Source organism: Onychostoma macrolepis, chromosome 07, assembly GCF_012432095.1.
Source record: "Onychostoma macrolepis isolate SWU-2019 chromosome 07, ASM1243209v1, whole genome shotgun sequence".
Lineage (NCBI taxonomy): Eukaryota > Metazoa > Chordata > Actinopteri > Cypriniformes > Cyprinidae > Onychostoma > Onychostoma macrolepis.
The window spans coordinates 24,267,914-24,284,285 of NC_081161.1; the positions used below are offsets into that span (position 1 = coordinate 24,267,914).

At 37.1% G+C, this 16,372-nt stretch overlaps 1 protein-coding gene across 1 annotated transcript in view; it reads right to left on the minus strand.

Moving 5' to 3' along the window:
* Positions 1–16,372, minus strand: part of ptprn2 (protein tyrosine phosphatase receptor type N2) — a 189,365-nt gene that overhangs the window by 12,532 nt on the left and 160,461 nt on the right. The window contains exons 13-17 of the mRNA XM_058781550.1: positions 15,476–15,691; positions 11,002–11,214; positions 5,743–5,890; positions 5,382–5,455; positions 1,347–1,424 (exon numbers count right to left, since the gene is read on the minus strand). Coding sequence (XP_058637533.1) covers positions 1,347–1,424; positions 5,382–5,455; positions 5,743–5,890; positions 11,002–11,214; positions 15,476–15,691 — 729 coding nt within the window. The remainder of the gene's footprint in view (positions 1–1,346; positions 1,425–5,381; positions 5,456–5,742; positions 5,891–11,001; positions 11,215–15,475; positions 15,692–16,372) is intronic.

Consider the following 16,372-nt stretch of genomic DNA (forward strand, 5'->3'; position numbering starts at 1 on the left):
TGAATCACCTTTTCATTAATGAGACAATGACATCACTACATTAACTGACAGGGATTAATGTACTCAGTTTAATTTAAATGGAACTTTTAATGGCCTTTTTTGGATTCAGAACTAGCCTGGCTGTCTATAATTCATCTGCATGGAATTAAATCAATTTAGATCATTCATTTTCTGCCAGTAATTGACAAAATGACAAATTCAAACAACCAATAACATCAATTAGTGTACACCCACATCTGTTAGTAAACACATCTTTGTGATTATAGAGGGTCAAGTGACAGCAACACATTACCACAGTCAATTTATTAAAATGTAGATTACGGTTACTATTTAACACCATCTACTTATCTAACCTTGAAAAAAAAAAGAAAGAAAAAAACAAAGAGAAAACACGTTCAAAGCTGCTGCTGATCGTAAAATATGAATTGAGTTGAAAACATCCTACGCATGCCAGCAAAAAGCATTTAGGTGGTTCTTAAAATCATCTGAGCAATTAACACTGATTCTAATATGCAAACAAACAAATAAAAGCACTGAAATCAATTTGTTATAATCAAAACTATTATAGTGAGAGACTTTCTCATTCAAAGCATCTGTGTTGGAGAAAAAGCTCAGATCTTCACTTATATTTTCAGCACTGACACTGTGCAGTGAGGAATCCCAAACCTTATGGGACCTTTGGCCCTCCTAATTAAGGTAATATAATGATGTTCATAAAGCAGCTTTCTGAGTGCAGATGGAAAGTGTCCTTTCTACCCTTAACATTACCAAAAGTCCCAGTTTTGCCTTATTTGAGAGTTCATACAGTGCACAGACGCTTTCATGTTATATTATGAGATCTCAGTTTGCTTTTACATTTTGCCATTTAGCAGACACTTTTATCCAAAGCAACTTACAAATGAGGACAATGGAAGCGATCAAAATCAACAAAAGAGCAATGATACGCAAGTGCTATAACAAGTCTCACTTAGCTAAATGCAGTACACGTAGCAAGTTTTTTTGAAATTATATAATAAATAAAAAGAAAACAGAATAGAAAAAGAAAAGATCAAGCTAGTGTTAGAGGCCTTTTTTGCTTGTGTTAATTGTATAATAAATAAAAAAGAAAAGGAATAGATAGAATAGAAAGCTAGTGTTAGTTTTTTTTCTTTTACAGATAGATATTGAAACCAATATGAATGCAAAAGCAATTCTTGCTAATAGGTTTGCCTGAGTCTAATATGGTAAAAAGGAACTATCCACTCTGGACAGTGGTTTTGAATCATGAATCATGAACCTAACATTTTCATTCTTGCACTTGTGTTTTATCCATATGGATTAGACTTGGACAACACTGAGTATCTTACCTGCCAGAAGTCTGCCACAGTGGAGGGAAGAGGACCTTGAGCGCTGATATAGGCTGGGTTTCGGGGGTCATGGTCCATCTTAAAAGTGAAAAGACAGAGTAAATATTTCATGAATATTCTTGAAACAAACATTTTTGAATCAATACTGAAAATGAAACACTGAGTAGTCTGTTGATTAAAGAATATCTCTATTCTACAGAGGAACAAAAGTGATATGGCTGCATGTTGGAAGGATGTTAGTTTCTATGGTGCTCTCCTCTGACACGAAGCCTCTATGTAAAACTGTGCTGTTTCATTTATCTTATTTATCTGCTTTCTGAACATTTCTTAGGTCCCCTCCGATCTTTGGGGAAGGGGTAAACAAACTTGCTGCCAAGAGAAACAGAATGTCCACGATTTCTGTTTGGAGTTAAAAAGCTTGAGAGAAAAAAAGGAAAAGGAAAAGCAAATCAAATAAAGCGAAGGCACAGAGGCCTGTCACTAATGAGAGCAGAGTCGTCTCTCTCACGACCACCTCCCCTCTCCCGACCCCTCTCTCCTGTCTTTCTCGCTCTCATTTTTATCTACTTCACATCCACTCTCTCTTCCATTTCTATATCGTTCTATCATCTCCAGTCACCCCTTCTTCCTCTCTCTCCCCTGTCTGTCCTCTCCGAGCATGTGCATTCTTTAATACCTCTGATTAAAGCCGGCTCTGGGAGTAAAGCAAGGCATCTCTCTAATCAAACGCATTTATTGATGAGAAGCTCAGTGGCTGGAGGAGGGTGTCTGCGTGTAATTGTGTGCCTGTCTGAGTGAAAGCTGTCCCGATGGAAAAAAGCTAATGATGGAAAGAAAAAAAATGATATGGATATGGACTGTGACATTCATAATGCACTAGCCACAATTAAATAATGACAGGAAAGATCTTCACCAGCACTTCAGCTAATCAGCAGCAAAACCATAACAAGCAAAAGTAAATTTCAAACCGCAGCAAAGGGACAATCCACCTCCTTTAACTTATTTAATCTAATAGGTTTGCAAACTGTTAAACGTTACCAGTGTTTCTCAACCTTTTGACACTCAGGTATCTCTTCACTGACACAAACCAAAATGTGTTCACTGTTAAAAGCAATATCTTGCAGTTGTAACCGTATGGACCTATTTCTACCTGATCTAACCCTTAAATTTGGTTTTGATAGTATAACCTTTTGTTCTGTTCATACTATTTTAATATTTAACATTAATATTAATTTAATATTACCATACTGGATTTCATTTAGGATTATCATTAACATTATTAAAGTAAAAAAACAATTAAGAATTTTCATGTATACAGTCTTATACTGCTTCAGGTTTACTTTAGTTTTTCCCATGCTTATCCTTTATATATTCGATGCACTGTCTATGGAGCGAATCAAAATTACATTTCACTGCAGGTTGTATTTTGTATATAAATATGTATGTTAAAATATAATAAAAATCTTAAATCTTGAGTCTACTGTGGATGAAAAACAAGCCCAACAAATCACACCTATATTCTGGGATACTCATAAACCTGACTGGCATTTACTGATTTATGCAGTGCAAGAGAATGGGCAGAACGGGGCATGCTACTGATCAGTTCTTATTTAATAATCCATGTTTACAAGCTGTGATGACCACAATTCAGAATTTAGCTCTTATTATCTGTGTCTGATGAATGGCATCCAGTCTTTCACTCTGACCATTAGTCCACACATCCCACTATCTGTCCATCAAAGAACACCACAACACAAACCATTCATCGGGGTCTAAAAGAAAAGGTGAAGCAAAAAAACAAACAAACAAAAAACTCTGATTACATCACATCCTGTTCACACTCATGTTAGTGGAAAGATATTATTGTCTGGATGCATTACAGGAGAACATTCTCCTGACCTGAAATGTCTCCTAACAAAAAGAAGTGAAAGCTGTCATCAGGTTGGAATGTGCCCATTTTGAGCTGTAACAAAAGCATATTTGCTGTAAGGAGGCAAGGTATGCAGTCTTGTTAGGGTGTCAGAACCGGGCTTATTAAATGAAGGAAGGAGAGAGTGGACGAGATTGTAACACAAGCTCCAAACACTTTTAGAATTGCTGCTGCTCTTTCATGTGTATGTGTATGTGTGTGTCCTTGAAGCTCTAAGCTAAGATCATTTAAAAAGTATAGTCCTACTGATAAATGTGGCCATTTTTCACATCCAAAATGCTCTGATTTGATGAACATTTTACCACGCTGATCAAATGCTACAGCTGTATGTGTGAGAGTGTGCTTGATTGCTCGTATGTCTGTCTTTGTGAGTGCGTTTGGGAGTACGTATGTCTTTAAAGCACAAAAGCCGATCACAAAGCCTTTCAAAACTTTTGCTAAAGTAATTGCATGGTTCAGTACTTCTGCACTAATTTCTCTATAGCCTCACAAAAAGATCAAACACCACTGCATGAGAGAGACAGATTCAAACCCCATGGTTACAGTGAATGACACGCACACCCATTAGCATGGCAGAAAATGGATATAATTGCTTTGCACAACCTTAATTGTTGGCAAGAGCAATTTAAGGGTAGAACAATTATATATACACAAGCTGGCTAATGCCGGCAGTCTATATGAAACTGTTTTTTGACTACCCGCTCTCTATACAGGGTGTTATTATAGTCGATTTGTCATTTCACACTCAAAGAGATTATCACACTCTTAAGGTCTAATTACTTTAAGAGATCTGAATTTTTTAGGGGTTTATCAGCAAATTCAGCATCCTGTGATGCACTATAAGGAAAAATATCAAAGAAAGAAGAAGATAGGGCATAGTATGATGTGTTCACGTATTACTATGATATGTAAAATATTATGTATCATGAATCAAAATTCTTAGGAGTCAAGATTGATGGAACAAAACAAAGATTGTCATATTTTTCACCTGGTTTCATTTACTCAATATTACTGAAAGGAACAAAATGTTTTTAAATATCATCTGAAAAGCTTTTTCTGCACCACTCATACCTTTTTTTGTGTATGTATGATTGAGAGATAGAGAAATGCAGATCCAGAATATAACTTAACCCTAAACAGTCACCAAATCCGAAGGAAAGGGTGTTGGTGTGAGGAGGTTGTGAAAAATATCACGAATGATTTACTTTGAGGCCTTTTTCTTTCTTGCAGCTAATGAGAAAGAAGCTACAAACATTGACAGACATAATTATCACAGTTTTTGAAACGCACATTGCCAAATCCCTGCTGCGCTTTAATTACCGCGCCTCCATGCATTTGTCTCCGCACCAGCGGATCAGTGCACCCAACCCCGACTGCAGCGCGAAACCCTCGGGGAGGGAGGGCTGACTCGCTTGTGCCTTTTGTTTCATCTTTTGACGAGTTGGAGTCCAAAAATAACAGCATGTAAAAATGACTCAGTTTGACTTTCTCAGTGTGATATTGCTGCACAGGTATTATACTGATTAACATTATGTGTATGTACTGATTAAGGGGCCAAAACAAAAATTATTGTGTCTGTGATGGCAATGAAGTGTTTGGTTTTAAAGCATTCACGTGGTCTGTGTCTTATATCATGCACACAAAAAGTTTACGTTGATAGACAAACCTTCCTTTTGGCTCATAATGTTTGCCATGTTTATTTTTGTTTTAGAAATTAATGACTTGACTATTTGAACCTACTTTTGAGTTTTTTTCTTTTTGTTTTCTCAGTCCCTCAGTGTCTGTGCTTCTACATATACATAAAAGAGCATATTTAACAGTCTGAGAATGGTCAATGTTGATCCACAGAGGAGAGAAGTGAGGGAGAAAAGGGGAACAAATAAATGAGCAAATAAATAAAGAATATAAGTAAGCCTCAAATTTCAAAGGAGAGGTTAAAATAGACCTGGCAAAAAAAGTCCAAGCAATTGGCAAAAACGGACATAAATACTGTGTTTCAAAAAGAGTCAGTGTTTCCTTCACATGAACAACCCGTAAGAGGTGTTTTCACTCCCATTAATGGACATGATGCATAAAATACGTAAATCATGAGCATGGCTACTTACAATGGGACTGGCGTTGATGTAATCAGATCTGGATTGGTTATTCTCCAGCTTCAGGATGACTCTGGAGTGATCATCTACAGTATTCAAAAAAAGACAGACAGACCGATGATGACGTAACTACTAGAGCATCAACATTTCAATAACACACTTCTCTTAAACATGTGATCATTCCTTTAGTAGAGTCTGCACATTTTTATAAAATTTTTTATCAGTGTATGATTAGAAGAGGCCACTGACTTTTTTAATGAATCAAAACAGAACACATTAGCCTGTGACAGGCCGTGCTGACGTTCTATGGCATAGTGTGCAAGAAAACAAATATAAATTCACTCGAGGCAGATACAATTTGCGAAGCACTCACACACAAGGACGCCGTGTGGGCGGTTGCGCTGGACATTCTGTTCCTCCTGACCCACCGCACATGCTGCTGGCTCAGCCTGGTAACTACAGAGAGCCTCCCACTCCTTATCCAAACGATCCTTATTCTGCAGGTGATCCTCCATATACGACTGCACATGGGAGAAAGAAAAAAGTTGCTTGAAAGGTCCTAATGATGATATGGTGAATAAAATATTTCCTGTAACATGCATAACTCAAAGATGAACATATAAAAGAGTCATGCACATATAAAGCAGAGGATTTCAGTTCAGCGCAGAGTTACATTTGTTGTTTATACAATGCAAACAAGAGCATGAACCATATTTCTTGTGCTTATGCATTTCATGTGCCATTTGCTTTCCCGTGTAAACGTTTTTGAATTAAGTCTCCGTCCCTCCCCTAAATCCGGCAAGTAAAAAAGCTCCATAGCAAGTTTCCATTCGTCTGCTATAATCCAGCTTTACCTCCAAGGCCAACCTATCGCTTTCTGTGCTTTCTTTCTTCGCAACAATACAATCACTCACCTATCCACCTTCAGACAGACAAGAGCTCAAACCCGCTCAGCACGGGAATCGTAGACAGTAATCCTAAACATGCACCACAAAGGAGAAGAGAGGGAGAGAGAGGTAGAGAAAGGGGGGTTGCAGGGAGGGGGCTTGTCCTGACAATCACACATGCAATTAAGACTCCTGAAAGGCCTGGGCACGCCAGTGCCTCTTCAGCCTGCTTCAATCACTCCTTTTCACTGCTTGCACAAATGCTGATAAGATTGTCTGCGCTTAAGCCGCCTTCCCAAGAAGCCCAAATTGAATTCAACTGAGACAAAGGGGAGTGGAGGGAGAGAGACAGAGACTGAGAGAGAAAGAGAGAGAGATACAGACAGAGAGCTCAGAGGACTGTGTCGCTGGCCAGAGCGTAAGAGTGTAAGTGTTGTTTGGCGGTTGGTGTCTTGTTTTTTGGCTGCTTATTTCTGGCCTCCCATTGTTAACGCACAAGAAGGGGTTTACCTTGTGCATGTGGGCATGTGAATGTGTGTTTATGAGTTTATTGTGTGAAAATAAATTACACACTCATAACCTAATGTCAAGAATCCTCTTGGCCCGTACGAAGACAACAATCCATAATCTCGCAGGGCTTTGACACACATTCAAACGTTCCAGCAGGCCAAAAGTGCCCTTCTAAAACATTCTAAATATATAATTTATAGAACATCTATGCCTTCATGTACACCAACATCACGGTTATATGAACATTCTCTTAGATATATTTTTTCTTATTTGAATAGCATTTTGCACTCCTCTGAACAGTGGGCATGTGTGTGAGAGACCTTGTTTTAAGAGATGATGAACCGTGTGACAAGTCGCTTAATAGAAGACATTATGGTTCATATGGAATTCATGATTTAGTGAAGGAGAGAAGACTTTGATTAAATGCCACTGTAATAAGATTAACTCAAACAGGAGAAAAATATGGCCAGTGGCCAAGAAAGTCTAGGTGTCGGAAGGCTTCCCTTTTAGTTTAAAGACACAAATACCACTGCTATCATTTTAAAGCACAGCTATTACTCAAATTTTCCATAACAGCTACACTACTAGGTTTGGGGTCGGTAAGATTGCTCACCAAGGCTGCATTTACTGTTTTCTATTCAAATGTATTTTTTTAAATATAATTTATTCCTGTATTGGCAAAGTTGAATTTTTAGCAGCCATTACTCCAGTCTTCAGTGTCACATGATCCTTCAGAAATCATTCTAATATGTTAATTTGGTGCTCAAAAAACATTTCTTATTGCCGATGTAAAAAACAGTTGTGCTGCTTAATATTTTTGTGGAAACCAGGAAAGGTTTCTTTGATAAACAGAAAGATCACATTTCTTGTTTGAAATAAAAATGTTTTGTAAAAGTTAGAAAAGTCTATATTTTCACTTTTGATCAACTGAATGTGTCCTTGTAAAATAAAAGTATTCATTTCCTAAAACAAAAAAATTAATTTACCAAACATTTGAGTACAAATACATGAATAATAATGCACAAGAATAATTAAAAATGTCCTGCACAATAATCTTACTAAGTCATGATCTCTATTGATCTCTATCTACCTTAACTTAATAACAACCAAAGCACTTTTCCACAAAACCACTGCCATTTTACCAGGGTAAATCGTGACAGGCAGCTGCACTTAAAATGTTCTCAGCCTTCAAGTAACATATCACAAGAGAAACAAATTACCCAGCAATCAGTTTACTTCTCCAGTTCTGCCTGAGTGTCGTGAGCGGACAAACGGCAACTGTAAGTGGCCACATATGGCTGTTATGAGGACAATTTGCTCTTCTCGAACATTTATCTGACCTTCTGGACAGAAGTTTTTCATTTTTTTGTCCTTTAGATTTTCTTGTTTTTTTTTTATGTTACAGATGGTTGATGGAGCATCTGCCCTATGCGTGTGTGTTTCTGAGACCATATGTAACAGTAACTCTCTCTATTTGCCTTCTCTAATACCACCTCTATTAGCAAGATGATGCGTGATTTAATCAGAGACAGAGGGATTTGGCAACTAGCCAACCATTTAATCACTGAGGTACTTCTCTCTGACAGACAGCAGACCCTTTTCTCTCCAATCACACTGAAAAAAAAAATCACTCCATCACTTCTTTAAGCAATGTCAAATAAGTACTAAATACTGCAGGGTACTGCTGGCTTTCAAATGCACACACACATATACACATTTCATACTGAGCATATCAAGGTTTTGTTGCTCTACTCAAAAAACAAGACAAAACCTGTCTCTCTCCTGCATTATCTTTCACCATGTCCATGCTGCACGTATGAATAATAAACACAGAGTGTTGAACACAACAGCAATGAACTGAGGTGCTGTCCAAGGTTCTGAATTAGTTCTTCATGATCCTGCAGTAGCTATATATAATAAAAAGGTCAGATATCTGGGCTAAATCTACCACGGTACTACATCTGAAATTGACCTTACTATGCGGCCGTTAAATAGTATGTTCTATATAGTATGAACCAAATTCTGGTGATGCTGACCTACAGCGTCAGTAGCATCGCTTTACTGCCATTCACAAATCTTCTCCTATGGCCTCATGGGATAGTAAAGTGTCCATCGAATGCACACTTTAGAATCTCACCTTAAGTAGTAGTTCATCTGGGTACTTTTCGCCTGCTGGTTCTTGAATACTTTGTATTTGGACATACGACTCTTTTGATGTATTCTTTTTTGCATTCTATATAGTAGAGAAGTACTTGATATTGGATACAACGTCAGACTCTTAAACCATTTTTATGTCATAACTGATTTAAGCCTCACATTTTATGCACATCTGACCCATAAAGTATATATTAAACCAAAGAGAAAAAAGCTGTAGGACTGTCAATCAAAATATGATGGCAAAACAGGGTGCCATTATAATGCTGGTCAGCTCCATATGAGGCTGGGCTATGGAGAATGCATTCTCTAGCTTTGCTCTTATCTTTGAGGAGGGATGAAAACAGATGCCTTATAGCAACCTGACATACTGAGAGATTACGCTATCAGAATAGTTATTATTCCATAACCCGTCTTTGATTGCACCCATTGAGAGATGGATAATGTACAACCAGTAACCTCTGATAGTACACTGCACTAGCTGGTACTGCAGTCATTGCTTAGAGATGTGATTTTGAGGTTTTCTGTAGCACATCGATCAATATGGATTTTTCATGGCCGATGTTGATATCTTATAAAACAGTGTGGCCAATATATTGTCAATGTAAAGCCAATATATACAATATCACACTATTTAATTTAATATCACAACTATTTAATCACACTATTTAATAACTATTGCAATACAATTTAGAATGTAATATTTACTAAATAAAAATATATATTTTTTTAAATATGGGAAAAAATATTATTTTTTGATTATTTGATTCTAAACTTATTTGAAATGCATAACTGAATTACAAAAAAGATAGCAACTTCTTGATTCTGTTATCCTATTATAGTATTTATTTATTTATTTTTTTACAAATAAAGAAATATTTAAATGACCAAAAAGGAACATGACTATAAAGGAAGTAAATACCAAATAGTAAAAATAAATTATATATTCAAAGACTTGTTTAAATGATAAATGCATATTTGCTGAATACTAGTGATATACAAGTATAATAGTGTTCACTTTTCTATTACTAATAATAGTCCGTTTTGTTTAACATTACTGTCTAATAATTTATTAATAAGAACAGTTAAATATATACAGCAAACTAACAAAGACAGAGAATGGGAGTTCCTGTGCATCAAAATAAAAGTCTGGGAGATGTCAAAATAAAAGGCACATTGCCGATACTTAACAGCCAAACAGAAAACTTATTGGCCGATGGTGAAATTTGCCAAATATCAAATATCAACTACTACATGTAAGCATTATTGCACTGTTTAGAGTGTAATGCGCATTTATACATCATAACACTGAGGTTGTGCATAAACATTTTCTATGGTTGCACATAAAAAAAAAAAAAAACTAGAAATCTAATTGTCTCTAACAGTCTATAAGCGTGAACTACCAAATGTTTTACTGTCCTTGCTGTGTATATGAAGACAAGATGCTTCAAAACAGCTGAAGAATTAATTAAATCATTACCACAGCACTTTGCAAACTTCTGAATGCTTGAACAATGGCTTTGTAATTGTGTACACTTTAGCACATGCATCTCTGCCTAACAATGCACACGGTTTTATTATACTGCTGAAAAAACCTTAAACAATCTCAATAAGGGACATCCATTACAGGAAAACAATACGCTAAATGAATCAACTCAGTGGCTGTCTTTTGCTCCACTGCTGGATGTATGATAGATTCCCTGCTCGGTAATGAACACAACGCTACCAGGCATCTATCAGTCTTTCCTGTCGAAGCTGTGCTGAGATGAATAAAACAAAAGTTAGGGCGAAATTAAAACAATCCATTGTGTCAGAAAAGCCAGTGTCCATGGAGCCCTGCAGTCCATTTCGGAGCAAAAACAAACCCAAAATCTGAAATCAGTGACTGATGTGAGATAGAGGTGAAGGAAAAACAAAGTAATAGAGACAGGAGAAGAGGCACGTGTTTGGAAGTGTATTTATGTTCATCCTGATTGTGACTGCAATGAGAGAGTCTGTGTATGGAGAGTGTGAGTAGTATAACGCACTGTGTTTAATATTCTCTGTCCAGTGTTCACGTAAGCATATATTAAACTGTTTACCAGTATCATGTGTCCAGTGGAGATGTCCATGTTGGTTTGGGTAGGCTCTTCACTCCAGGAGGATGTGCTGCTGCGGGCGGAGGGACTCTGCATCGGTCCATCACTGAACTGTGAGGACACGCTGTTAATGCGTGACGTGTGCGATGGGTGAAACACCTCTGAACGGTCTCCACGCTCTGATGTCTGCACCGCCATGCGCTGACGACAGAGATCCTATCGAGAAAGTGGACAAACATTATCTGGGGAACCTAATAAAGCTATTCTAAAGAGTAAAATGATCAATCACACAAAAAACAGCATCAAAGTACTGGTTATTATGCTTAGAATATTATAATGGGTATTTATATAAGAAAATCATATGAATACAAACTGATAACATGTCAGCATTCTGGATCAAATAAACTATATTTAATTTATCTCCAATTTGCATCTCAGAGTGGGTTCATGATACAGCCAGCAACACATTACGTCACTGTCTGCTCTACAAGATGAAATCTTTCATCTGCATAAACTCACGACCCACCAGTGGAGCAAATAATTACTAAATTCTACCAGTCATATTTAAACACAAGGTTCACAGATAAGGGTTCACCCTCAAAAAGAATACATTTACATATATAATAAATCAAAAGCATGCATAATATTTGCTTACAGTATGAGAGGTTGTGACCAAATTGTTCATAAAATGCCACTAAAAACATTCAGTATTCGCAATTTATTTACAAAATACATCTAATTCTCTTTTTCAGCATATAGTCACTGCATTTGTCAACCAACTGCAAAAACATATATTTACTGATATCTTTAAGAAGTCTTTCCTTTGGCCTTAATGGCTACATTTCCATCACTCACGTCATTCAGGAATTATAATTCCAAGCTTTTATCTACCATTTATCACTTCATCCAAATGAAACAAAGCAGCAGACTGAGAGCAAAAGAAAAATAGAAATAAACAGCCCTTTGCTGTTTGCTGGTGATTTTTAAAATCACCTTCCCAAGGATCAGTGACTCAGTGATCAGTGAGGATATCAGATGGATGTTTCAGTGTACGAGCTGGTTTCTCTCACAGATGTGTCATTAGATCCCTGCTAACCTGCCTCTCAACATATAATTGCTGTGAGCAATTACTCATGGAAGAGCACACAGAAAATGTCTGCACCACCTGACAGATATCACTGAAATAGGAGTCCTGAGATATTATGTCTGTTAGTAGAAAAAAATCATTTGGGTGCGGGATGCTATTGTTTAGGCCAATCAAAAGACGATGGGATGCTCTCTGCCTGTCAGTAATTTTGCACGTTTGGTTCGGTGAGATCACGATTGATTTTTGGAGGAGGGATTGTGAAAAGGGAGGAGGGCAGTCTAAGCAAGTGGCGGAAGATAGTGAAATGGCTAACATCGCTTACAGCACTGTTAACAAAACAATTCTGACTACATGCACTCTATAATGTTTACAACGATTTACAAGAAATTAAATCCATTCTGAAAAGCTTCAAGCAACTATGTGCATTTTCAGGCAAATAGCATCTAGGTTTTTTTTCTATAACACAACAGCATTTTGTAACATTTTAAAGCCATTTTAAAAGCATTAAAAGCTTCAATTTTATTGAGTGAAAAACCTTCTGCGCATTGTGCTCAGTTGTGATTATTTCTTTTTTCCTTTGCCTTCCTTCCATTTTATTTACTCAAAAAGGTGAAACAGCACAGACAATTTTTGAAGCAGTTGCTAGTCACAACAGTATGACCCCATCCGAGATCAAATGTCCAACAGTTAAAAAAGCACCCAGATAAAAAAAGAGAGCCGAGTGAGGCTGACGGGGGTCAGTGAGGTAGTGTGGGGGTTGGAGGTGGAAGTTTAGTGTGTCTCACTAATGGAGCTCCCCAGTGAGAGAAACCAGGAGAGACGGTGGTGGGGGCTAAACAGAGACCACAGAGCTCTAAAATCAGCCACGGACTAAAGGATGGAGTGCACCCTTAACTTTAATATCTGATCTGATGTCCATCATGAGTCATTCTGACTTAGAACTTAGAAGTAAAACTGCAAAAATATGTGCCAACTGCTAAAACAGTGCCCACTTCCTGATAAAATCATGTTTGTGTCAGCCAGCACAAATTAATGCATAATTATATTGCCTCTCTTATAATCAGTAAACCAATAAGTACCAAAATATTTAACATTTGAAATTAATTATTTAGCAACCATATTTATCCAAAGTAATTTCCAAAACTGATTAGAAAAACAAGCTGGAACAGTAAATAAAGTGAAATGCAATGAGAAGAGTCAAGGAACAGTAAAAGCTGTAAATATATAAACTATAAATAAATAAATAAATAAATACATGTTCCAGAGCACATTTAACATTAACATTTTGGTAAATGCTTTTATCTAAAGTGATTTTCAGCGCATTCGAGGTGTCCATCATCATGTTTTCATTAGTGTGACTTTGATGTTGCTAGTGCCATGCTCTAGTCTACCAGCCTGCACCCAGTCCCATAAATCAATCCCAAACATTATTTGATCATTTAATGTCTAATTCTTAAAAAAGAGATTACTTTAACAGCATGTTTTTACTTGAAATAATGTATGTTATTATAACCTTTAATGTCATATGTCTTAACAAAAGATAAATTATTTTTTTTTAAAAGTGCATGGTAACACAAATGGAACTACTTTCCTTAATGAAAAATTCCTGGTGGATATTGGATTTTATAAGTATGGTTAGAATGTGAGGGATATAAACAGGATCATGAATTGTATTGATGTAAAAACATCAATAGCATTGAAAAATTACCATTGGTCTCACAACACTGACCTTTTCCAGATTTTGGAAATAATTGCAGTCAAGATACAGATTAATGACTTAATTTAAATTGCTTCATATAGTAACAGTTTAAGCCTGTTCCACCTTTGAGTAAATATAAGTAAAAATAAAATAATAAAATAAGTCAGAGAAGTACAAACAAAACCAAAAATATCTTTGCTATACTTTATTACAAGAGAAAAAAAATTAGAGAAGAAGTTTGAATTAAGAAATTTGGGTCACACTTTATATTAGGTGGCCTTAACTACTATGTACTTACATAAAAAAATAAGTACAATGTACTTATTGTACTGCAAAACACTGCTATTGAGGTGGGATACGGGTAAGGTTATAGGGACAGGTTTGGTGGAATGGGTAGGTTTAAGGGTGGGTTAAGGTGTAAGGGATGGCAGGGATGTAATTACAGAGATTAATTACAGATGTAACTACATATAGGTATTTTTAAAAATATAAGTACAATGTAAAAACATGTATGTACACAATAAGTGCATTGTATCAAATGATTAATTTGAATGTAAGTACATAGTAGTTAAGGCCACCTAATATAAAGTGGGACTGAAATTTGTTATATAATAAGGTATTAACAGGGAGAACAAACAAGTGTGAACATGTGTGAGTGTGTTCGATGAAGGAATAAAAATAAAAGTGTAATAATGTGAGAGGGTGTGTGTGAGAGAGAGAGAGTAGGTGGGTGGCGTTGGTGACGGTGGTGTGTGTGTGTGTATGTTTTGATCTGCTACAGAATCATTGCGGCAGAACTGATTCTAATTGCATGTTTCACTGTAAGAGTCCCTGTGCACAAGACTGCATTCATTCCAGCTACAGCAGTTGGGAAATCCCTTACAACTACACAGTAAGAGCCCTGTCTACGCCTTTAATCTTATTCACTTAAAAAAAAAAAACACACGTAAGCAACCTGGCAGATCTAAAGGGCCGAAAGCACTCACAATAAACCACGAAACGACAACATTACAAACAAATTAAAATCAATACAAAGTAATTAAAACCTGAAATGAAAACATAACAAAGGTGTCCAGACATAATGTGTGACTACCCCGTAATAATATTGAGAAACGCCGATTATTTTGCCACACTGATAGGGCCGACGTTTATGGAAGGGACTTCTCGACAAAGTGTGAGAGGTTTATTAAATATTGAAGGCGGGGGAGGAAGCCAAGCGCTTGCACCCTGCGATCCAGTCTCATTGAGTACAGCTGAGCCCAACACAAAATCAATAAGCCTTCACCGCAAGCCCTCCCTCCAGGAGCCGTGAAAGAAAGGTCAGACAACAAACTCATTTCCCTGCTAAAAAGGGCTCTGCCTCAATTAGGATTCATATTAAACACCGCTGTCGTGCAAGGACATCTGCGCCTGCTCCAATGGGTCATAATTAAGGAAAAGAAGCTTTAAATGAATTGCATTGCATTTTTGTTAATGAGCTAAAATAATTTTGGAACCATTAAAGACCTTCAATACACCTGGTGATGATCGCAAATATAGAGTGTGTTACTCAGAAATGAGAAGTAAAAATAACCTTGGTTGAGGACAACTTGTTCAGTATATCTGGAAAAACGGAGAGGCTTATTCATGTTAATATGCAAAGATGAACGTCAGAGAAACATGATTGGCTGAAATATTCGGCCTGCTCCTACCTGATAGGCTGCCGTGGCATCGTGGCCTGTGTAGCTTCCCAAACCAGCCAGCTTTTCCTTCAGCTTATAGTGGGAGCGATGGCGCAAGCAGTACAGAGCCCCCGACATCCCCAACACCATCACAATAAAAACCACGGAAACCACCACCAGAATCAAAAAGTTGCCTGGCTCCACTTGACTCTGTTTGACCACGGGGATGTGGTTCAGTTTGCCCCTCTGAAATAAGAACAGAGTAGAGAGAGAAACTCTTAGAAACATTGTGAATTGAAAACAAGATAATGCATACACAGCTTATATATCACAGAACAACTGTTTTCAACATTGACTACGTTTACAGGCACACGAATAATGTGATTATTTCCAATAATCAGAGTAAGAACTTAATCGTATTATGATGTCTACATGTCAAGAGCAAACCTCTTCAGTCCCGTTTACATGCAATTTCCATTATTCTTATTATTCGCTAAGAATTGTAGTTATTTTTTTACTGCAATTATTCACATACCCCACTGCACAGCACAATTGATGGACTCAGAAAGAGCAGGTGTGCTACTGGATTAATTTATTTTCGTCTAATGCAAAACACTTTTGTATGGTTGTTGTATCCCATGCCTTTTCGCCGCCATAGAAATATGATGGCAATTCGTTTTCCTATAAGCTGCCGTCGCGTTCTACTCGCCGTTTCTGGATGAGGGTAAGGAACAGAGACTGGTGGCAGTGAGTTGTGTTTTCCCCAGAAATGCGATGCTTTCTTTCCCTCCATTGATTCTAATCTCCGTATTATTACAGGTGCGTGCCACGTCATTCATGTATGTCACGAGCACATGCGCACTTTGGTCAGAGCGGCAATACTGTGATTAAGATGTTTACATGTCTGTATATTTCGATTAAAATCGG